Source organism: Pleurodeles waltl, chromosome 6 (genome assembly GCF_031143425.1).
Source record: "Pleurodeles waltl isolate 20211129_DDA chromosome 6, aPleWal1.hap1.20221129, whole genome shotgun sequence".
Classification (NCBI taxonomy): Eukaryota; Metazoa; Chordata; class Amphibia; order Caudata; family Salamandridae; genus Pleurodeles; species Pleurodeles waltl.
The window spans coordinates 364,143,604-364,169,291 of NC_090445.1; the positions used below are offsets into that span (position 1 = coordinate 364,143,604).

The window sequence follows — 25,688 nt, forward strand, 5'->3', positions numbered from 1 at the left end:
TGGATCTTCAGATGTGATGGCATATATTTGCATATTGTGATCTAGGTGGGAGTGTACATAGTGTTAATAACTAATGGACACATATTTATGTATACATTTTAATTAGGTTGCTAATATATTCCAAGTTTGAAGAATACGTACCTGTATGTTCCATTTATTGGAGATTGGATCTGTTCTGACCACTGTAATTGCACACAAATAATATCAAAATATTTTCTCTAGGAGCATTTGTTTTTGGCAGATTATCTATACCCAGTTCCTAGGGGAAGATTGGGTTGCCATGTGTATTGCTTTACTTTGAAAGCTGGCGCTGAACTGATCAAGTAAATAAGTTGAAAAGCATTTAGTGTTAAATGTTTTATTAAAACATAATTTCATTTGGAAAAAGGTTTGAATTTGAATCTTTGACAAAACTTTACCCACTATCACCACACACAGGATCCATGTGCACTTTTAGAAATACATAGATAATGGGTCTATGATGGTTTTCTTGAGTAATGTACAGTTTTGTTTTATTTGAAAGCCTAGACGTACCCTGGTCTGTCCGTGTAGACCTATAATCTCTGGAGTCAATAAACATTAAGCATATTTCTTGAATGTGATGATGAGGATGACGTAGTACAAATAGCCTTCTTTTCTTACTCAGTTAGAATAGCTTTAAATAGGAGATATTCAACCAATATTGTGTACTCTAGATATGTCTCTCAACACATCAATATGTTACAATGAAGGTCGCAAAGGTTTAGAGTTGAATATTCTTCATGAAGGGTTTTAAGGGACAAATTAGATAGTGGTATTATAACTGATGTACATAATTGTAAACTATAACTATTTTAACAAGTATTAATAGGTTCAGTTCTCATGCTTCAGGAGCACTGATGAGGTCCAATGTGGCCCAATCTTAGGCAAATTGCTATCTGCTGATTAAAGAAGAGAACTTTCTTACCCAGTACAAATGGAGGACATTTCTCATATTATGAATATAGTATATCAGTGATGTGAGTTTTCATTGGAACGTTTCATGCACAACTGAATTAAATTGGTATCAGATATCAGTGTAGGTCATTTAAATGACTTGTATGTATGGGCAGTTTTGGTGAATAGAATTTAGAGGACATACCTCTCCGCCTCTTCATAATAACAGCTTGCTTCACTATGCAGAATGTCACCCTCTCTCATTAAAGAAACATTTAATGTTTTCCTAACTTGTATATGTCAATTAATCCCATGCAATAATGATGGCTATGACACCAGTAAAACAGAAGTGCTGAGCAGGTTTGAAAAGACATCAAAGTATGTTGATGGAAACTGATTGGAATTGCTTAAGTAAAAAGATAACAATTTAAAATAAAGACTTGGGTTTCTTTATAAATATTTTTACAGTCATTGGATAGTTAAGAAATCAATATTACATCACTGCTCTAAAATTCAGCGTAATAATGGAATATGTTATCCGTTTCAAGAAAAACCTTTGATAGCTAGCCAGAGATCATGGAATTGTAAAAAAGAACTACAACAAAGAACTACAAAATCAATTCCACTAATGCAGAGAAATCTTCAGCAAACCTAATCCAGACAAAATATATTACCAAAACCCCCCTCCCCTCCTCCACCATCTCCCCCCAACACCGGTGTTGGTAGGGACACTGCAATAACATTAGAAAATCAAATATAACTTCTTATCAACATGCAGGTAAACAAGACAAGTTGAAGAGCTTTGTGACCTGCAACAACAGCAAGTATTTGTTTAACAGTAATGTTCACTCAGAAAATCTCCTATTGCCAGCCATTTTATGGAAGGACATCATAACTTATCCCAAATGAAGTTCCAAATTTTGGAAAAAATAAAGCATGGAAGGTTAACACACACAATGACACTTGCAAAGATGAAGCATATTGGATAGACATGTTTCATAGAATATCACCAAGAGGTCTAAGAGGTCCAAGTGAAACACTTGACTTTTAAGTGGAACATAAGACTTTACTTGTTTTTCGAATCAATTCTTTGGTTTACACCTCTTCAGTTTTCTGGAACTGCAGTTCACCTAGTTGCAAGACTCTGAGTATGAAGTCAATATGAAATGTGCTCTATTATTTGTGGGAACCTTTGAATGGATATTTCTAGAGGTGAGGTGACTTGGTCAAGCCAGGCCATTGTAGCCTGTGTGTGCAGTTTTAAATTGCCATTTCAACCTGGCCAAATAAACCTTTTGCCAGGCCTAAACCTTACTTTTTAATACATATGCCACCCCCAGCGGAGGCCTGGAACAGCCCATTGGTCAGGGTGCAGAGTATTTAAAAAGTTGGGCATGTACTTTATCCTTTTACATGTTCTGATATTTAAAAACTCTTATATTCATTCTCCACTACTGCAAGGTATGTCTCTCCAATAGGATAACACTGGGCTACCTTATTACACTTAATAAGTGATAACTGTACATTGGGAACAGGTAGGAATATTGAGTTTGGTCTCTAAATAATTGCAATTTAAAACCCTCTTTAATGGTAAAGTTGAATTTTAAATGACAATTTGAATTTTAAATGACTGATTGTTTCTCGTCCTAATCATTTGATGCCTGTAGCCTGTATTTTGGGTCACATGACTAGGCGTAACTGCCATTTGACCTTTGTGTATTGCTCCCAGACAGTAATACAAAGAAGCAATAGTTGTTGGCAGGATGAGCCATCTCAGACTTGATGAGGAGACAGAGCTGTCACAAATCACAGTTGTGCATCACTAATACTCAGCCTCGGCATGCTTACAAAGGGTTTCACACTAGTCTTTTGTGCCCCCAGACAAGCTGGGGGCAGGGCAGGGAGGCAGAAAATTCCAGACACCTCTGTAGGGTGAGGACTCTACAAGCTTCTCCCACTTCAAAAGGTATAAATAATGGACGCTCAGATACAGCTCTTCAGTTCACTTCTGGACCTGTGAAAGACTAAGACAAAGGACTGCTGCTGCAAGATGGACTGCCCTGTTGCCCTGCTACCCTGCTGTCCTCTTGTGTGAGTGAGAAGGACTGCACCTGCATTCTGAACACAGGACTGCTAGAGTGATTCTAAGGGCTAATTGGCTGGCCTCCTGATCAGAGCCTCAGGGCCAGAAAAGCCTCCAACCACCTTGAACCCTGCAGCTGGACCCTGCTGGCTGTGAGTACTACCTTCCAAATGGAACCGCGGTGCGACACATCACGTGGTAGCTCCACATTGGAACAACCACTGCGCGTTGCATCCCCGAAACAGGACATTGCAGCTCCTCAGAAGTGCTGCTGCTCACAAATCCTTGATGAATGATTTTGCATTGCAGCCTCACAACTCCCCAGAAGCACCACTGCAATGCTTTCTCAATGCAGGACCACATATCGCAGCCTCGCAGCTCCTCTGAACCACCGCTGCTTGATGCATCCTTGACTCAGGACCTCGCAATCCAGCTCCTCTGAACAGTCACTGCATGATGCAGCCTCAACGCAGGACCTCACAATGCTCTCCAACCAGGATTTAGGGTACTTTAATCAGCTAGCCTATATCTCTGGTTCTAATAATTGGGTTTTTGTTGTTTTGGAGTCAAATAATTTATTACATTTTGCTCTATTTTTCAAAATTGTTGTGTCATTTTTCATGTGTTTTTGTTTCCACATTATTACTGTTTGTGTGCTGTATAAATACTTTACACATTGCCTCTAAGTTAAGCCTGATTGCTGTTGAACCAAGCTACCTGAGGTTTGAACACATGTTAATTTGGGGTTTGCTTGGGTTTCAACCTGACAAGAACAGTGGTTGCTGCTTGAGTAGGGTTTCATCCCCCTCATCTAGTAATCCAAAATCCTACAGTATCAAGCTCAATGCATCTTGAACTAAAGGTTTTGCCCTTGTGTCTTTGGAGCTTTATGAACAGATCCTGTCCAGACTAGTCTTTCTACTTTGAATGAGCCCTAACTGTCACACTGTAGGTGACCTGTGCTGTTTCCTCTTTGACCTTTCCTTGTCAGAATCAGAGTTTTTCAGCCCAGCTCCCACACTTGCCTAAAATGTGCAACTGCACAGGGCGGCTCTCCTCAGACGTGACCTCCTGTCCCAACATGTCTACCCAGTACTTGCAGGTGTATGATCCTTGGTTTCCTCTGTTCACACTAGCTATCCGGTACGTGCCCAGGGAAGGATCCAGTGGTCCATTGGCTGCTCTCCCGTCCTTGTAGAACCTGAATCCTCTTGCGATTGTGGGAGCAATGCACTTGAGACTGACAGATTCCCCCATCAGGTAAGTGGTGTAGCCAGCAGAGAATGAGAGTGTAGGTGAAGATGGGTGACCTGGAAAGAGAAAAGTACAGAACAATCAAAATGGCATGTCACAGAAATTTTTCACTGTATTATGTTTGATTCTGCTGACGGGAGAGGAAGAGGTCCCTGTGAGGTGTGAATAACCTCCCCAGTCCTAAATACACATTCTAGTTTACAATGTGCCTTCCTACGTTCTGTTCCTCATCGGGACTCCGAAAGCTCCGCTGGTTGCCCATTGAAAAGCGCATTCAGTTTAAAGTTCTCACTATTGCCCACAAGATTATGCACTCAGCAGGAGCCCCCATTCTCTCAGATCTCATGCTGCCCATCTTTCTACCAGAGCTCTTTGTTCTACAGAACTTAATCTGAAAGTGGTCCCCCGATTCAAGAGAAAGAAGTTGGGTGGTTGTTCCCCTCGTGTGTTGTGACAGTCCTTTGAAACAGCATGCCTCATGATTTAAGGAGTACACTGAGTCATCTTTGCTTCAGAAAAAAACTTAAAACATGGCTGTTTGTAACCCAGGTCTTCTGGTAACATTCTTCTCCTTTCTGCTGCCTTGGCCAGCTTACTGGGCCCAGCGCTGGAAAGCCCCATTGCTGGGGCAGCCATGCGCTCTATAAATCATTTTCACATTAACAGTAACTTAGGGGCTGATTTAGAGTTTGGCAGATAGGTTACTCCATCACAAATGTGAAAGATACCCCCTATGCCCAATTACTAGTGCATTACATCCTATGACACTTGTAATAAGACAGACAGGCTATCCATCACATATGTGATGGAGTTGCCGTTTGACAAACTGTAAATAAGTCAATTAAATCCTACTTTACCACTTTTGTGCATGTTAACTCTTATTCTTGAAAATGCTTCAATAATAACACTTTACATACTTCTCTACATTTGTATGCTCTTTCTCTTAAAATAGCACTTACGCCAATGAGAGGTGGGGGGACTAGTCAGAAACAAAACTTAAACACCAGTATATCTACAAGTGTTTACTCTAGCACTTTGTAAATATACTAATGTAAGAGCCTCTTTCAGCAGGCCGCAAGGCAAGCAAGGGGTCATTGGACCCAAATGTGGGGGTTGTGGCCCTCTATTCCTGCTGTCCTGGACCGTGACCTACTATGCGTCCTGATTAACTGGGCCAAGTACTATCCCTATCAGCACTTGACTCTCAGTGGTAGTGTAGGTTGAGCATTCCAAGGCTGTACGAGAGGGCAGTAGGTGTGTGGCATAAACAAGCGCAAGACTCAAAATACAAGCATTTCCCATGAAAGCACACAAAGCATAAAAACCAAACACTAAATATTGTCCACAGTCTCTTAAGGTCAGCATGCTATATATCTCCTAGTCCCTCTTTCCCTTCCAGTGGGGCTGGTTGTAACTCATTCAATAACTAAAATTACTTTCAGATGTGGCCCATGCTAGTCTCCGAGTGACAAAGTCTACGTTTTGCCTTAAGAGTCAACGTTAGCTTAGCAGTATTACGTGTTATGTTTGTGCAGGTTTCTAGCAGGCTTGACAGCCTAGAACAGACTTACCCCACCCAATGGCAGTCAGCACGTCCAGGATGACAGGGTTGCTTCTCCGCCAGCTCCAGTCCCCTGACGCTGAGTCCGCAACCGTCTTTTATCGATGATATGTCAGGCCTCCTTAATGTTTGCACAGCATGTGTCAGTTTCAGGAGTCTTTTCTGTGGCTCCTGCAGCAATCGGTAAGTGTTCAGCACAACAATCTTGCATGGTGAGCCAGGAAAAATGGCCAGGCTTCATGGTGGCCACCTTTCGGCACACATGGGGTTTCTGAATTTAGTTCGAATATAGGTTGTGGCTCTGGCTTCACGGTGGCCACCTTCAGGCAAATAGGGGTCCCCAACTTCAGCTTGCACACAGGCAAGACCCTGGCCTCATGGTGGACCCCGCCTCACATACAAAGGTCACCGATTTCAGTTCACACATGGGCAATGGCGCTAGAATTGCAGTGACCTTTTCTTTGTGCATGGGGTTGCAGACTTCAGCTCATACACCAGCAATGTCCCTGGCTTTATAGTGGTCCCCTCCTCACACACAGGGGTCACTGACTTTAGCTTGCACATGGTAACAGCCATGGCTTCACAGTAGTTACCTCCTGGCAGACTGTGGTCGCCGATCTGAGCTCTCACAAGGGCAATATCAGTGCTTAATTTGTAAATAAAACGAGCTGGTGCCCTAAGCCCTCCTCTTAAACACGCAACTGCTGCAATTAAATGTGGGAACACGGATTACTTAGGCTGCGTAATCCTGAAGCCATCTTGGGCCCCTTCAATCCATTTAAAGCCACTCCCTGCCCCTTCAGCTGACTCTAGCAGCTTTCTACATTCTCCCTACGTGACGCTTTTTCGCTTTTCTCTTCCTCCGTCTTTCCCATATGTGTCTTTTGCTCGCAGCAAATGCTTGAGGCAGAAGAATAAGCGCCAGCCCTCAAAAACAAGTGCCGGTGCTCAGCATCGGAAACAACAAGCACAAATTAAGCACTAGGCGATGCTGACTTCTACTAGAACAAGCGGACAGCCCACACTCTTGCAATGGTCTCAACTGGACCGGGCATGTCACACTTTGCTCACCAGGATCCACTGGACAGAATACTGACTGGGTCTCACTCCCTCCAGGCACTGAACTCTTCCTCACAGGCTCCACTAGTCTAGGCAGGCAGACGGCTGGGGCTCCAGGCTCATGGCATGTGGTCTTGACTTTCTGGGTGATGGCTCCTCAACCAGCAGGGAGACTAGCAGACCTTGTTCTCTAGTCCTGGTTCCATCAGCTAGAAGTCTTGGTGATCTTCTCTTTCATTGAACCTGGCTGTAAAACAGTGCTGTTGAACAGTTTGTGACACTAATGTTTCCACCTTTATAGTCCTAATCAAGACATACACATGATATAGTATCTGATCCGTTGAATTTTCTGTTGTGCGTGTTGACTTATTTAAAATGCCTTCTCTTCTTTACTGTCCTTTGTCAAAGGGGCAGTCTGCAAAAGCAGGAGCAGCTCCAACTTTGATTGATCAACAACACATGCCAAAGGAGTAACCAGGGATCACACATGAAATATGCCTCACAAAGGTTCAAAGGCCTTCGTTATCCCCTCTATCCTGATTCCCTGGTCCTCCGGTGACAACCTTATCAGACCCACAATGGGGCCAGGATTCACTAACCAGTAACTCTTTCTGGGCTTCAAGAGACATCTGATGTGCAGAGGAGAAGCCTTGCTCCCCTTCCTCTAGTTTTTGTGTTCCCACCACATCCCTCAGAAATGTCAGATTTCACATCTCCTGTATAAAGGTTGTTGTCCTCACCTCCACTAGCCTTCCCAGGCCCTGGGCTTCCAAAATAGAAACCATTTCCTACTATGGTATTTATCATGCATAGGCACACATACATCCCAGCACACACAGGCAAGTATCAGGTGTTGTCCAGCGCTACACAGTAACCATATAGGTCAAGGGTGCGTTAAGTACACTAGAAGAATTTTACATTTGTGACACAGGTAAAATGGCCTATTCTCACTTCTAATTACGACTAAATACAAAGAGGGAATGCTACCACCACTGAGTTTGTGTCACTTAACTCCTGGTAAGAGCCTTAGCCCTCTACCACAAGGAAGGTAGTGCTTGATGTGTGCCTCCCAGCCTAACAAGAATTCATTACCAGACTTCATTACCATGAGACAAGTCTAGGTTATGGTGCACATGCATAATCCGTATTTGCCTTTTACCAAACATTAGTAACAGGGATCTAGATATCCATGCAGCTCGGGCACTCGGGAGAGGGGTGCAAGTTTGTTACCATGCAGGGGACATCCCAACAACTAATTTAGGCTATTCTCCATTTACAAGTGTAAATTTACTACAAGGTGTAGGCTTACATTACTCCACGCCTTGAGACCATGGGGTAAAGCCCAATTTAGTGTGTACTACTTGTAATTTTTCACACACAGGCAGGGATCTCCACCATCGGAGCAGAGATCTCCATATGGTAATATATAGGAAAAAGTTTACAAAACAATTTTTTAAAAATATTTTAAGATTCACCATAATGTAACTTAGTTGAAAATATTTTTTTAAATATAGAATAACACAAAAACTACAGTATTATCTTAATTTTTCATGTATTTGAATATTTTAAATGAAATTAAATTTTTCTTAACATTTCTTTAAAAAACTTCTCAAGTATAACACATATTTTTTTTTTGTAGTGAAAGTTATGTATGGAGTTAGTTTAAATTAATCTAATATTTTTTTATTAGTTACATTACTTTTTACATTTAAAACAGGTTAGCATATGTTCCTTGGGCCAATACCGTGGACTCTTCTGTGTCATTCCCTATATTGGTGGTGAGGGACTGTTGCAGGAGACCGAAGCCAGAAGCAATTCAACAGCGTTTTGTCGTCTGCTGGATTTGGTGAATTACTGTCAGTTACTTTCAACTTCTTTTTACTTTAATATTTGAGTACACAATGCTGCCAGATATCACCGCAGTGCACAGGCCTTGCAGTAGCACCAATGCTGTTGGTGTCAGTAAGCAGTTTCCTCTACATTTCAGGGTCAGTGCTCGGAAGCAACGGCTCAGTGGTTTCAGGAGCTTTTTAGCAGAGCTAGAGATACTGGTTTGACTGAAAAGGGGTTGGACTAACAAGTGCATTCATCATGTTTTACTTTGCTATTTTAAACATCTTGAAATTACTGTGTTTATTCTATTACAATTCCTGACATAGCTACAATGTTTTCCTTGTGATGGCAAAACACATCGCTACGCCTCAATCAATCAATCTATCAGTTTTTATAAAGCGCAACTACTCACCCATGAGGGTCTCAAGGCGCTGGTGGAGGGTCTGGGCCTTATTCGAAGAGCCATGTCTTGAGGTTGTTCCTGATGATGGTGGGCGATGGGCTTTGTCTGAGTTGTGTGGGTAGGTTGTTCCCGCTCTTGGCAAGGTAGGTGAAAGATTTTTCTCCAGCAATGGTTTTCCGGATGCGTGGAATGGTGGCTAGTGCCTACTGTGCAGATCGGAGGGGTCTGGCGGGTTTATGAAAATAAATGCAATGATTCAGGTAGGCTGGTCCAATGTTGTGAAGGGCCTTGTAGGCATGGGTGAGTAGTTTGAAGTTGATTCGCTTCTCCACCAGGAGCCAATGGAGGAGTCTCAGGTGTTGGGAGATGTGTTCTTGGTGGGGGAGGTTCAGGATGAGTCTGGCGGCAGCGTTCTGGATGAGTTGTAGTTTCCTGATGTTCTTTGTCGTGGTGCCGGTGTAGGGTGCGTTGCCATAGTCGAGCCTGCTTGTGACTAGGGCGTGGGTCACAACCTTGCGGCAGTCGTCTGGGGTCCACTTGAAGATTTTGCAGAGTTGGCGGAGGGTGTGCCAGCATGAAGAGGTGACTGCATTTACCTGTCGGGTCATTGTTAGGGAGGAGTCGAAGATGATTCCCAGGTTGCGGGCGTGGTCAGTTTGAGTAAGTGGGATGCTGAGCAATGTGGTCCACCAGCGGTCATCCCAGGCTGAAGTGGAGTTTCCGAAGATGTTGAGCTCAGTCTTGTCTGAGCTGAGCTTAAGGCAGCTCTCCCTCTTTCAGATGGCAATGGCTTTCATTCCGTTGTGAAACTTCTTCTTGTCTTTATACGGGTCTTCAGCGAGGGATACGATGAGTTGTGTGTCATCGTGGTGTGACACAATGCTCATTCTGTGGCCTCTGGCGATGGCTGCAAGCGGGCCATGTATTTATTGAAGAGCGTTGGGCTCAGGGAGGAGGCCAGACTGGGAGGTATCCAGAGAACTGTTGTCTTTGATGAATTGTCACAGTTCTGAGTTTTATGCTTTTTCCAGGACTTTGACCGGGTAGGGTAGTAGTGAGATGGGTCGAAAATTCTTTAGCTTTGATGGGTCGGCTGTGGGTCTCTTCAGGAGAGGGCAGACTTCGGAGTTTTTCCAATCATCGGGGAAGGCGGCTGTTTCGATAGAGCGGTTCAGTGTCTTTCGGAGTTCGGTGGCGATGGATGTAGATGTGGTGAGGACAGGGATCTGTAAGAGCTCCAGAGTGAATGCTATTCATGATGATTTCATTCTCTTCTGTGGTGAGAGTGGACCAGCTGTGGGACAGTTTGGGTGGGTTCTGGGGGGGTGGGTCTGTTATAGGTTCTGATGCTGGGTGGGTTCTGTGGGAGGAAACTGTCATAGATGTCCTTATTCTTGCGGTGGAAGAAGGTGGCTTGTTTGTTGCAGAGTTCTTGCGATGGGAGATGTTGGTGGCTTTGGAGGGAGGATTGGTGAATTTGTTGATTACCGTGAAGAGTTCTCTTGTGTTGTGTGGTGACGCGTTGATGCGTTCCTGGAGTGTGGCTTTTTTTTTGCACTCTTGATGCGTTGGTGATGGGTGGCAGTGGTGGCTCTGAAGGAGGAAAGGTCTTTGCTGGTTTTGCTGTTTCTCCATTTCTTTTCTAGCCATCTGCAAGTGCACTTGGGTTGTTGGGGATCGTGGTGAACCAGCTGGCTCTTTTTGGAATGCGCTTGACAAAGGTTGATTGGAGGAGGTTGCGTGCTTCAGTGTTGGCGTTGGCGGTGAGAGGCAGGGGTGATTTGGCAAGTGTTGTGGTGAGTTTCTCATCTGTAATTGTGTTCTATTTCCTTTGGGGGCCCTGGGGACACGGAGGCAGCTGTTGGGTGCAGTGATGGCGAAGTGTGGCAGTGATGGTCGGTCCAGTCCAGGATGGAGATATTCTTGTTGGTAATCCAGTTGCTTGAGGTGAAAATGGGGTCTAACGTGTGTCCTGTGGCGTGCGTGGGTGCAGTGATTAGTTGTTGGAGTCCGAGGGTGGCAAGACTGTCGAGTAGGGAGGGGGTGTGGCCAAGATGGTGGCCGGAGCAGACGCTTGAATAAAGTGCTCCGCTCACGGCCCACCTTTTGCTCGTTTATCTTGGTCCCTGGTGGGCACATCGACGTGGAGGCTTCTCCCTCCGGCCCGGGGGTAGCCCTGAGAAACTTGGACCCGCAGCAGCTCGAGCGAGACGGAATGGGGTGCGGTCGGCGACCCGAACCAAAAAACAAACTGGTCTAGCCGAGGTGGGTGCGGCGCACACGCGGCATCGGGGTGGTCCCGTCGGACTCCCGCGTGCAGTTACTGTGAAGCCAGGGCTGAGAGGCCTGGGTGGCGGCGTGGCGGAGCCGGGAGCTCTCCAGCTGGGGCACGGCTGCTGGAGCGCCGCGTCCCCCGACCTGACTGCGGCCTGGCTGTGCGGCCCGTGAGCCGGGGGACGCGTGGAGGACGGGCGCGGCCCCCGGCCTAGAGGTAGCGCCCTGGGCGTCTTGCCTGGGCATCTCTCCCTGCACGGCTGCTGCGCACGGGCCTGGGACCCCCCGCGGGACTGAACTTCGGGCGCGCTAGCACCAGGATCGAGTGCTGGCCCGTCTGTGCTGACCGCCCCTTGCCTGGGGCTGGAGAAAGCGAGTGCTTACCTGCGGGGGACCCGGATCCCGGGTGGCCCACCGGGGCGTTCCTCCTGCCGCGAGATGGCGTGTGCTCTCTCCCTGGGCCCCCGCCGGAGGCGGGTGCGGGACGCGCCGAGGCCTGGCCCGAGAGAGACGACCGGCTGTTAGCGGCCACCCCTCCCCCGCGCTGATGATCTGAACGGGCCTGCACGCGGCCCTCATGGATGGGACCGGCCTGGTGCGGCGAACTGGAGCCGCGGCGGCGGCTAGGAGAGGGGATTAAAAAAAAACAATAAATAAAAAAAAATTATAAATAAATAAGAAAAGAGAAAACAGGGAAACCTCAGAAGGGGACTTAAAATAAAAAAAATTTTTTAAAAAAAGGAAGAGTGTGGAACACAACACAACCGAATAGAAAACAAGACAAAAGAAAATTAAAGACATAAAAGGATCATACAAGGCCACCAAAATGGCAAGTTACAAACCAACAAACCAATAAAAGAAGAAACTGCTGCAATCGGAACAGAGCTGGTGGTAGCCAGTGGTTAATCAGGTGTTGGCGAATTAGCAGAGCCCATAGCAATAATAGTGTCTCAAGCATCAAGCAATTACGTCAAACTCGGGGCAGCTCTCAGGAGAGCCCAACCACGGTCACACCACCCAGCACTCCTGAACCACCCATTCATCGCACGTAAGATCTCTGTCTTGCCCCACCGGGGCTCGCTGGTGGCCTCACTCAACCCAGCCCCCCTCGGCGGCGCGGGAAGCGCCATGGTCAAACCAAAACACCCCAAAACGGGGACTTCCATGGACGGGACCCCCCCCTTCTGCAGGTCACTTGGACACGCAATCTGCAACACTGCTCCAACTGAGCGAAACACTACGTACACACTCTCTGCAGTTCGATAAAATCATGCAGGTAATAATGGAAACTAAAACCTCGCTGGAAGGGAAAATCGATGCTGCGGCACTGGAGGTCTTGCTGCTTCAAGCTGACCACCGCAAGCTAACAGATAGAGTGCATAACACAGAACTGTCGCTAAAAACTGTTCAACCAGAGATGGCAGACATGAAAAACAAAATCCAACAAATGGAAAATGAACTGGCGCAGTTGCAGCGCAGGGCCGAGGAAGCAGAAGGTCGCTCAAGGCCCAACAATATCAGATTTATTGGCATCCCAGAACGCTTGGAACTACCCAAAGCTGAGGAATTCATTGAAACTTGGCTGAAAGACACAATGAAAATACAAGATGCCACTAAAGCACCAATGATAGAGAGAGCCCACAGAATTCCGGGCAGGCCCCTGCGGCCCGTAGCTCCACCTCGGCCTCTGATAGCCCGGTTTCTTACCCATAGAGATAGAGATTCTGTCCTCCAACACTTTAGAACCTCTAACCCAATCAGCTTGGAAAATAGTAATGTATCTGCCTATCCGGACTACACGTTGGAAGTGCAACGCAAAAGAGCAACATTCGTCAAAATCAAACAACTCTTGCGAGAACATAGCATCACCTACTCTCTTATGTTTCCAGCCCGCCTGCGTATAATCATCAACGAGAAAACGCTCATGTTTCCTACCCCGGAGGACGCATGGACATGGATTCATGCTAAAGGTTTGGTCAGCCCGCCAACGGAAAAGGTAACAACCGAAGAATAGATCACCCCCAGCGCCAGAAGAAAAAAAAAAAACAAGGCAACATCGCGCCCAACAAAATCACAAATGGAAGCTGACCAAGCCCAAATTCTAAGGGAAACCAGCACATTCACCCGATCACAAACTGACACCCGGAGCGAGACGGACATTACCGACAGCGGATCCCCTGGAGGGGAATCCAGTGCATCCTTCTCTCCACTTCTGGCCGGCCCTGATCTCACCCCGCGCTCGGCGGACGAACTCTAGGGACCAAGTGCACACACGAGCTGCGCCCTCGCCGTGAGCTATGCAGGTGGGTGCGTGGCCCCCCTTCCCCCTGTAACCATGCAAGGAGGTTTGCAGCTGCCCCGGGACGGGGCCCGACCGTCTCCAGCCTCGTCGGAGCTTCACCGGACCACTAATGCAGATGTGACCACAGCCTGGACCACACAGGGACAGAACTATCCTGGAGATGGGCCTTTCGATGCCTGGCTCCAATCAACCCATGCTCCCCACCACCCCAACTATACCCGTATGGAACTTAATCTCCCAGATTGCAGTTTAGGCACCGGTTGTGGCACTTTGTTTATTCTCGGGCTTTACCCGAAATATCCTTTTATTCGTTATTTCTCCCCTCCATTCTATCCTTACCCTATTTTTGCATTATTTTCTCTCGGGCCGGGGGGGCTGGCGGGCGGGTGCGGGGTGCGCGGGGGGGCTCTGGCGAGGGGCGCGCGCATCAGACTAGCAGCGATTAGCAGACGCATCTGGGATCCCGGGATCACAACGGTTGGCGCTTAATAACTCAATTCAACACGATGAATAAGGAACCAATATACAATATAATGACTTGGAATGTAAAGGGAATGGCAGGAATAAGAAAGCGCAATAGGATACATGCACACTTAAAACGACACCATATCCACATAGCCATTCTCCAAGAAACGCACATCACCTCTGGAGATATCCCATGGCTAGAAAGAAGGTGGGCGGGACAGATCTATGGTTCTGGAAACTCATCATTCGCCAGGGGGGTCCTGATCTGGATAGCCCCAGGGGTCCCTTATGTGGTACAGCGCAGCGTCACTGACAGTGATGGCAGGTACATACACTTAATAGGCCGCTTGGACAGGGAATCAATAGTGATTAATGGACTGTATGTCCCGAATGTTGGACAGAGTGAATTCCTACAAAAAACGATCTCACACTTATCAAATGACCTACCCTCAACATGCATCTGGGGCGGGGACATGAACTGTGTTCCGCTAATAGACATGGACAGATCACAACCCCCCCATAGAGGCCTCCCCAATAACTAAAAACTTGCAGATGCTACACCAATGGATATCAGACCGACGCCTGACAGACACTTGGAGACACCTACACCCTCATGATCTGGAATACTCCTATTACTCCCTGGTACATCTCCTCCATACCCGCATAGACCTTATTCTTACCTCACAGGATAATTCTCATAGGATAACAGGCGCTGAATACACTGCCAGGGTAATCTCGGATCATTCCCCACTTATCGCCCACATCAGATGGGGCAGACCGCGCGCTTGCATCCCAACCTGGCGCCTTCAGACCCAATTATTACAAGACCCTCCATTTAAAGCAGAGATAGCCACACACATTTCTTCTTACTTCACCCAAAATGAGGGGACAACGAGCTCCAGATCAAACGAATGGGATGCACACAAGGCAGTCATATAGGAGCATGCAGTTCAGTGACAGTTGGTGTACGCCAAACACTAGCACGTGAGCTTCGCAACCTAGAAAGGGAAGTTCACTCCTTCGAGTGTAACTTCGCTTTGGGCACAACTACCCAAATAGAGCTTACTAGAAAGCGCTCGCAATGGAACGACATTGACAAGCGACTAGGACTGTTTAATTTTCGCCACCACTTGGCTCGAACACACGCGGAAGGTGACAGATCGGGTAAACTACTGTGATGGCTCACACACAACGATCGCCGGAATTCCCTGATAGGAGCCATCCGTCTCGATACAGGATTAATCATAAACACCCAAGCTGATATCAACACAGCTTCTAGGGAGTATTACAGCACACTTTTTAAAGCTCCCTAAATATTCTCCCAAAACAACTACGCCTGTGTGAAAGTAAAGACTAAGGTGGTCATTACGACACCGCCAGGGGTAATGTGGCGTCCGTACCGCCAACAGGCTGGCGGTACGGAGACCAGTATTAAGACCGCGGCGGTAGGGCCGCGGCGGTAGGGCCGCGGTCGCACCGCCGGGGCCGGTGGTTTCCCACCGTTTTAGCCCCGGCGGTGATAATCCACCAGGGCAGCCTGCAAGCAGCGCTGCCCTGGGGATTATAACCCCCCTACCGCCAGCCTGTTTCTGATGGTTTGCACCGCCAGGAAGAGGCTGGCAGTAAGGGGTGTCCTGGGGGCCCCAGGACACCTAACAGGGCCCCGGCCAGCGCGACGGGTGCTACTGCACCCGTCACACGGCCGCAACACCGCCGGCTCTATTAGGAGCCAGCTCCTATGTTGCAGCCTCATTTCCGCTGGGCTGGCGGGCGCAAACTTGGCTTGCGCCCGCCGGCCCAGCGGGAATGTCATAATGGGGGCCGCGTGAGTGCGGCCGCATTGGCGCCCGCACGCGGTTACCGCCTGGCGGGCGGCGGTAGCCACCCGCCAAGGTCATAATAACTTCCTAATACTTCTAAATAATTAAACTTCACCATAAACACTACATAGTCGCTTTCCAACATACTTAAGGCAAATTTATCACATGTGGGAGCCTACTCACAACACAAGCTAATAAACATGCAACAAAAAACAAAAAATGGCGGAAAAGGAAGAAAAAAAAAAAAAAGACTGTCGAGTAGGGAAATGGTGTTTTGCTGCTTGCGGTTGAGGTGGAAATTCAAGTCGCTGAGGAGGAGGTAGCCGGTGGACTCCAGGGCGTGGGGGCTGGCAATGTCTACAGTGGCGTCAATGAAGGTTGGGTGGGGGCCGGGAGGTCTGTAGACTAGGGTGCCGCGGAGGAAGGAGTTGTGAGTGGTGTGGGTCAGGAAGTGTAAGTGTTTCATTGTGGTGCAGTGTTCCTCCGTGTTGACCGTGATGTAGAGTGAGGACTTGTGTACGATGGCCAGTTCTCCGCCCGGATGGGAGGGCCAATCCTTCCTTAGATCTTATATCCGCCTGGGATTACGAAGGCGATGTCTGGTCCTAAGATAGGGTTGGTCTAGGTCTCGGTTAGGAATGTGATGTCCGGACGGGTGGAGTCGATAAGGTCCCAAAGATCTGTGGTGTGCTTATGGAGGGAGCGTATATTTAGAAGGAAACAGTTGATGAGGTCGTGGCAGGCGTCATGGTTTCAGGGTTGGGGTGTTCCAGTGGTTTGTTGTGGCTGAACCTGAGGTTGCAGTTCCGGCAGGAAAAAGGCCAGTGGGTATCCTTAGTAGATGCAGTGTAGCAGGTGCTGAGACGTCTGGTGTTAAGGCAGTGGAGGGTCCTGGCGTCATAATGGAGGCTGGCCAGGGAATGGCTTGTCAGAGATCCAGGGTTCCTTACGCTGGGCGCAGTCCAGACGTGGACAGAAGCAGACGGGCTTGCTTTGGCACGCATGCTGTGTGCTGCCTCCATTAAGAAGGGGTAGGAAGGTGGGGGGCCGCAGGCGCAGCAGGGGCAGCAGCAGTGCGGGAGGGAGAGGGTCAAGGAAGAGAATACAAATTAAGAGAGACAATAGAAAAAGAAAAAACAAAAAGCAAAGTGAAAAAGGCAGAAGTCTAAAAGCAGGAGTATAGGACAGACAGAGAGAGATACTTACTTGTAGGTGGCAACTAGTCCACCAGGGATAAGGTGCAGGCAGGAGCCTACGGGTGGAGGAGGGCCTCGAACTGAGAGTCAGGCAGGCTCTCAGTTCGTTCCCAAGGCAAGGCAGAGGCAGCAGCAGCAGCCACAGGAGCTGGGGAGGGCAACAGACGCTGACCAGGAGGTCAGTGGAGTTGCCCTCTCACAGCGCTGTGGCTGCAATTAAGAAGGGGAGGGAGGCGGGGGGTCTGTTCAGCTGGGAGGCGGGAGGGTGTGAAAAGTGCTTTGCGGGGGCGGGGCCACAGGGGCAGCAGCGGCGCAGGAAGGAGAGGGTCAAGGTAGAGACAGAAAATGAAGAGAAACAACAGAAAAAGAACGAATAAAAACCAAGTGAAAAAAGGCGGAAGTATAAAAGCAGGAGTAAAGGGGAGAGAGATACTTACTTGTAGATGGCCACTAGGCCACCAGGGGTGAGGCGGAGGCAGGAACCTGGGGGTGGGGAGAGCCTCGAACTGAGCAGGCAGGCTCTCAGTTTGTTCCCAAGGCAGAGGCAGCGGCAGCCAGAGGAGCTGGGGAGGGCAACAAACGCCTGTACTTGCTGGCACAATCATTATACCTTTAATGGTTGCAAAATGAAGAAAGATAACATGAAAAGCACTAACTTGCTTTGCAAAGTGCATCATTAGGCACTACTGCTGCTTCTAAGGGCCAGATTTATCAAACAATTTTGCATTCGCAAATGGTGCGAACCGCAAAATTCCAACGTTTTTGAATGCAAAATAGCCTTTCACGATTTATGAAGGAATCGCCAAAATAGAGATTCCCTAAAATTGCGACTCAATTTTGCAAATCGCAAATTCCGATAGGGAATACCTATTTGTGATTACCTATGCACATGTATCATGCTTTTCCTAAATGCGAACTGGGCATTTAATAAATGCAATTACCACCAACTCCAAGTTGGTGGTAACCATGTGCAATTTAAAAAAATGCATTTTTTAAAGTGCCATGTGACACACTCATGCGTAAAGGGCATGTATGTGCTTTACATGTGCACTTTCTTGGGGGGGGGGCATTAAAGGGGCCCTTAGGCCTCCAACACCCTTGGATTTGCATTACCTAAATTATGAATTCCTAAAAGGAGTTCACAAATTAAGAAATGCAAAATCCTTCGCACATATGGGCCTTCTGAACGGAGTCCCATTCCCTAATAGCGATTGAGAATTTAAAAAAATTGCTATTAGGGAATCGCTATTTTCTTACAAACCATTTTGCATTTCTCAAATTTCGATTTCTTAAAATTCGCTATTTAGGAAATGCTAAACGGTACTTTGATACCCCTGGCCGTATGTGCTGTAAATTACAGGTGTTAATAATATCTAATTGATGGTACTACATTTTGGACCGTCGGAGGAATGGGAGGCTTTCACAATTCAAACACACATCTTGTCAGTCATCACATACTTCAGCAGCAAACGTTCAACTCGCTGAGCGCCCCGTAGGCTCTGATGCTGCAGTTCAGTAGACAGCCACCAGCTCAGTGGGAGGAGAAGCCACTGTAGATCCTACATGTAGCCTGTCGGGCACAGACAGGAATACTGGTTAGTCTATTCATCCTTTCATTCTGTGCTGGTCGAACACTGAGAGTGGCCATACTGACTAAGTACACCTATCATGGAAACTGATGAGTCACTACGGTTGGTTCTGTTTGCTATCTAAACGACCAATTATGTTCAGGCTGAGCACCTGCCTGCTCTTTTTACTCACGCATCTCGCAATTTTACTGCTCGTTATCCCACAGGATCCCACAGAAATTAGTACCTCACCGCTTTGAGGGTCTCGGAATCTTCTGGTTTTCTTTAGGTGGCTGCAAAGTTCACCCTGTTTTGCTGCCCTGATGATGTAGAGTGTGAGGAGCGATGATAGTTTATTTCTATACAAAGTTGGATATCAGACTATCAGGATGTTACACTTATGCACTACTCTACCAACTCAACATATACTCACTCCGTTGCTTGGTTTCCTGCTTGACTTCTTTCTTCTGTTTGGGGTAAGTGGAGGTTTGACATTCAGGAGACCTTTATACCAGATGGCATGTTATCTAAGGGCTCTCAGTGGGACCCTGAATGGCAGACAACATTTCCACCCACCCTCCTCTCATGATCCTCCTACTCCATAGTATCAATTTAGTTTTAAAGCACTAACCTGCAGATGTCATGGGAAGATGGGTACTCAAATACACTGCAAGAGAGAGGCAAAACAGTGCAAGCCCTCTACTCCGGTATCCAAGAGTTCCTCTTGGTTGTGAAATCCATTCCTGGCCACTGCTGTCCAGGCCAGGCTGTCCTAAATGGGCAAAGACATCATAAGAAGGGCTATCCGACTGAAGTTATGTTCCGTTTAAAAACAGATACACACACAAACACACAGTCAGGCAGAAACACCTCCCCCCAACACACACATACAGGTACAAACATGATGCTGCACAATTTCACTAGTACTCACCTAAAAGTCCCAGGCAGGCTGGACTCATGCTGAGACATCACCTGCAGAAAGAGCAAAAAGGATACCGTGAAGCAAAAATCTGGGCTAAAAACAAAAGGGCTGCAGAGAAATGCCATATGCATGAATTGCACAGTGCAAAAATTAATTTCAAAATAGCCTCACTTACGAAGCACTGCATCTAAAAAAGCCCAGTCTGTAAATGAAGCTCCTTAATAGTGTCTTGAGAGGACAACGGGGTCTCAGAAGCCGCAGCAGCCTTCAGCTGAAAGTTCCTCTTTTGAAAACCTCCCATTTAGACGCAGTCCTTTCTAGGTTCTCCTGAACTCGCTGTCCCTGGATGTAAGGCTTTTATCCACACTGCTCACGTTCAGGAAGCATCTAAAATCTCACCTCTCCCTGAATACTACTGGTTCTGCATTCAGGCACTACTGCATGTGAGCGAACAACACGAAGTTCCATGCCAAAACTTACCATGTGCTGTATTTATTCAGGTTTGGGGTGTTCCAGTTGTTTGCTGTACTGGGAGTTTTACTCAATGTTTCATCGTGGCTGTTGCAAGATAGTTTTCTTTCAAGTTCCAAATCAGTTCTATATAATAATTTTCCCATGTTTGACATGCGCTATAAAAAAACTTTAAAATAAATACAGGCTGCCGGACAAGGCCAGCGGCTGTGCACAACTGGTATGGCTGAGACAGGAGGTAGGTAGAGTGCCTGGCAGCAGCCAAGACCCTATGCCCAGAGGCTGCTGTGAAGGGCCAAAGGCAGACAGGCGCAGCAGGGTGAGGTGCTGGACTCAAGGCTTTGCTGCAGTGAAGGCCCTGCAGCGAGAGTCCCCTGTTCATGGCTCAGGGCCATGTGCAGCTAGTTCGGATGGAAGAGTCTGTCACTGTACTAGGCCTTAAGGAAACTAGAGGGCCTACTCTGGTCAACACACGAATTAGAAAACAAACATGCAGAAGTCTATATTATACGTGAAAAGTACAGGCCTCAGTTTGAACATAATGGTAAATAAGGAACGCAGGGACAGAAAGGAGAATGAGGGGAGAGGCCAGGTGCAGAGTAAAGCAGTTACGATTCAGCCTAGCATACCACAGATAACTTAAAAGGACTCACACACACAAGGGAGAGTTTGAGCTACTTTCTGATAGCAGGAAAGAAGGGTAAATCAAGACAGGCTTGAAAGGGACACAGCGTTAGATGTTTGTGTTTCAAGGCTGGCAGAAGGGAGTTGATAGGCCGTAAAACTTTTAGAGGCTTGTAGACATATTGGTAGAGGTCACAGAGCAGGATCGAAGGACATTGTGTATGTTAGATACTATGTAGGTAGTAAATCTGCTAGGATTGTATTTTTGTAACAAGCAGTCAGATAACGCTTAAAGAATTTTTGTTTTTGTTAACTGTAAGTGTTGTGAAGTGGGTGGGTTTTAAGCACCCACTGAAGGTATAAAAATCACTGTGTGTAAGAGCTGAGTTGAGTGTGGCTTCAGTTGCAGAACTGTGCTGTACTCCTGGCCGTATTGTATTCTGTTTTGTTTATATAAATACTCAATTATTACTAGAATTGTGTCACTTCTTTATTATTAATACGAAATTTGATTACACACTGCACCTGGGTACCTGCTTTGGGTGGGATATGGGCTGGGTGTGGTCTGTTATAAAAAAAAAATCAATGAACAACTTTCTTAAAGGACAGTCATGTACTAAGATAACTAAAGTACAACAGTTAAAAAAGTAGAAATTTGACATCCTTGGTGATTACCTCACTATTTACTTCATCAACCACTTCACTACGGATGGTTATGGCGTTGAAAGTCTATACCTACAGAAATATCTTTGCTACAGAATCTCTAGTCCATACCAACAAAGATGTATTTGAAACAGCATCTCTGTAGGCCTTTCGAATTAAAAGGTTTTACGCAAAAAGTGAAATGGCTATGGACATAATACTGCTGTGCTCAAAGGTGTAAGATTAAGCAAAGTCTGCCTCGCAGCCTGCAACTGGCATGCAGCAAAAGTGATGTGAATGTAACAACCTATGCTGGTGACTCGATCCTGTGTCTGGGACACTCAGTTTTCACCTGCATACAGCCATGCAGAGTTATGTCCAAGAGGGGCTGAGCACTGCGAATGGCCGCATGGGAGGTGGTATGTGATATCTCCAGTGATGTCACTAAGGATATCAATGCTTATGTGTTACATTACTAGTGGTGCCATGAATGGTTTTATCTGTAATGTCTTCTGTGACATTATTTGTGAGGCCATGAGCATGGCATTGCACAAGTTATGGTTGCGTTGCCATCCACAACTAGCGATCGGCACTGCTTTTTAGAGTCAAAATCATTACCATAACATTCATCACTTCAACTGATGCACATAACTATTAACTGTAAAACATGGACCTATATTGATATTGAAGTGTCTGGTGACATCATAAGCCATCAGGTCGAAGATCTGTTTGGGTGCACAAAGGGTAAGACCTGTATCCTTACCATGTTTGATGTATAGTCAGGTTACATCCTGCTACATGCACTACTCCAGACATGACACATACAACATTTATATGCTACTTACACTGCACAGGGCTCAGTGTACTTTCAACAAGTTTTTTTAATTTTTTATTGGAGTTATTTATAGAGAATAAATCTGGCCCCTGGAGCAGTGGACTACTATAACATAGCCCAGCTTTTTCCATGTGCCCTAATACAGGCCAGTGATCAAGAAATCCTAGGAGGCTGGTAAGAGCCCCAGACTTTCTGGGAAATCTTATTTGTTAAAAAAAAAAAGTGTTTGTTCCGCTACCCATGCCTGTTTACTGTAGGCTCCCCGTTTTTCAGCCAGTTTGACCTTTTTAAACTGCTGTTTTTAGCTGTGACTTTTGAAATTTCCCTCCTAGTTTGTGGCAAAAGACTGCATAAAGGACCCCACCTTTTTTTAAAAGAAAAAAGGCAACATTCACCTCAGTGGCTAACCAGAATGTCTTTTGAAAGTTTCTGCATCACTTGTTTTTACCTTGAAAAAGCCAAATATCTGAGTGCATGACAAGCAGTATTTCAGTGTTTTTGAATCCCTCCCTTACTTGAAAAGTAGACTCTGCTAGCTTGGAAGTGTGGATTCAGCCGGTCTGTATCCAAGGAGATTCTGAACAGAACAGCAACTCCCTCCTCCCTTCCACAGGGGCTTAGGCTTCAGTTAACTTGGCCTTTATATACGTTTCTATTGGTTGTTGCATATGTTGTTGTGATTTGTTGCTGGGATTAGTATTTCTGTTGGTTTAAGGATTAGGCTTGGTGTTGGGTTAGGGACTAGGATTAAGATTCCTATTTGTTCATGATTTTATGGTTGGTGTTGTGATTGGTACTAGGGTTGAGATTCCTATTGGTTTGTGATGTTATGGTTGGTGTTGTGATAGGTACTAGGGTTGAGATTCATATTGGTTCATGATTTTAGGGTTGGTGTTGTGATAGATAGTAGGGTTGGGATTCCTACTGGTTTGTGGTTTTAGGGTTAGTTGTTGTGATTGGTTGTCAGGACTAGTGTGGTTGGTTAATAGGGCTGGGCCTCCCATTGGTTGTGGGGTTTAGGGTTACAAATCTGATTGTTTAGGGTTAGGACTAGATTTCTATTGGCTAATAGGGCTATTTGAGCCTAGGACTCAGGGAGTCTCAGCCCGGGCATCGAGGCTAAGGGCAGTGAGGTCAAGGGAAGTTACCTTTTTGGGCCTGTTCGGGACTGGTTGGGCAGAGGACCAGAAATGTTGCCCAATTTACCATTTACCAGAAAGGACCTTAGTCCCTCCACATCCTCCAGTACCCAAAAACAATATCAGCAAAGACATCCAACTCATGCACCACAAACAAACCTCATGCAGATTGCAATGACCCATCAACCAACACAAAACCCCACATACCACATCCATACACATATCCACCACACCTACAACAGTAAGACACCTTCATTCTCACACCAAACAATACTCTGTCCATTCCCACAAACACAACCTGCCATCGCCCACACAACACAAACCCACATTATACATTACTTTCAGCCATCCAGATACACACTCCCTTTTCATACAAATCAACAGCACTATCCTCTATTTGCTCCTACCAGACTCCCTTTTATAATGAAAATACCTAAACCCAGCCTTCCAACACATCATGTACAAACACCCTCCCCCTTTCTTCACCAATTGCGCACAACCATACAATTCTTACAATCCACTCTACCACACATATTACCTCTTCCAGTGATCAAAACTAACACAAACACCCCTAACCCACATCCATCTCCCCTTACACACCCCATACACTCTTTTCCAAAACACATCAACACCCCCTGTAATATTATATTACCACTCACCAGCACTAACTCACATACAACTTCTTCACAGAAAACCACTACATCAATATCTCCTCTCACTATTCCAGAAAAAACAAAATAGACCACACACATCAGCACATCAAAATAACACAAACTTTCATAATACTTTTCATCACACCCACTCCCACCCTCATGACTACACAAATAATACAAATCCTTCCCAATCTTTACTCCTAATTCTCACTCTTCACAAACATCTACCATAAGCACCACAACACAGCAACATTCATTCACCCACCTCTCATCCATTGCACAATTTAGAGCCTAGCATTATGATCCACATGCTCCTCTACCACCTCTAACCCATACTCCTTCCACAATAAACAGACACACATAAAATAAACAACATGCCACTCTTAACAACTTTGCATCCCCTTGTCTATTACACAATAAGGCTACTCTACAAAAAAACTACACTCATCATGTCAATCTCAACACACACAGACCCAACAAAATGCCTCCTAAGCCTGCAGGAACACAAACACTATATTGAAAAACAGGACTATTGTGACCCTCACATAGTTATCACAACTAACAACACACCTGCCACAAGCTCAAAATATACTGCCTACCTTTCTCCAAAACAAAACAACATCACCACAAACACACATTTTCTAAACAGCCTGCTCATAAATGCTTGATAACTCTCAAAAAACAAGCGCCACATCTACGACCTGCTCACAGACACACAACCTGACTTACTATTCGTAATGGAATCATGGTTGGGAGAAGGCATGGCCCCAGTGTTGCATGAAGCCGTTCCTCCGGGCTATCAAACCATCACATAAAACCGTATAGGCAATAGAGGAGGTGGACTAGCTATTATATTCAAACAAGCAATACATCTCAGTAAATCAGACAGTATTTCCCTACAAGGTTGTGAGGCCCTACTCATCAGATGCAACCCTACACCAACTTCCTCCTGTAACTTTCTCCTCCTTTACAGACCTCCACCTAACAACAACTCAACACTCCCAGGCACTTTGCTAGACACAGCCTCAAACCTTATAACATTATGATCAAACGTATGCATTCTCAGGGACCTAAACATTTGTTTGACAAACGCACTATCCCCCATCCAAAAGCTATCACCACTGGCCTAGTCACATTGAACCTAAATCACATTGTACACAATCCCACACACATCACTGGACACATCCTAGATGTCATTTTTGGGAAGCCTTAACTAGTTACCTTTCAAAGCATCACACCTATCACATGGTCAGACCACCATTTCATAACTTTCCAACATAAAACACCACAATTCAGCTCACTCCATGGCACCTTATATACATGCATCTATCGACCATGGAGCAAACTCAATTTTAATTACTTAAAAACACAACTAACAGCCAACACAGATCTAAACACAATAAATTATGTTTCAAAACTTAATGAGTGGCTACAGGAATCTTTTGATATCCTAATACCACTAAGAAAAACGAAACAGGACAAAAGAAAACCAACACCTTGGAGAAACACAGACCTTAAAAAGATAAAACAACTAATCAGAAGGTTGCAACGGACCTGGCTCAAAACAAACAACATTCAAGACAAACTTCAGCTACACAAACTTAACAGAATATACAAATCATCAATCAAAAAAGCTAAAAGAAGGTGCATCTCAGACAGAATTCAAAAT

The 25,688-nt window shown here is 46.0% G+C and overlaps 1 protein-coding gene across 1 annotated transcript in view; it reads right to left on the reverse strand.

Moving 5' to 3' along the window:
- LOC138299741 (immunoglobulin superfamily member 1-like) overlaps nucleotides 1–25,688 on the reverse strand; it is a 301,153-nt gene that overhangs the window by 192,925 nt on the left and 82,540 nt on the right. Inside the window, exons 2-4 of the mRNA XM_069238265.1 lie at nucleotides 19,665–19,705; nucleotides 19,365–19,505; nucleotides 4,024–4,308 (exon numbers count right to left, since the gene is read on the reverse strand). Coding sequence (XP_069094366.1) covers nucleotides 4,024–4,308; nucleotides 19,365–19,505; nucleotides 19,665–19,692 — 454 coding nt within the window. The 5' untranslated portion in view covers nucleotides 19,693–19,705. The remainder of the gene's footprint in view (nucleotides 1–4,023; nucleotides 4,309–19,364; nucleotides 19,506–19,664; nucleotides 19,706–25,688) is intronic.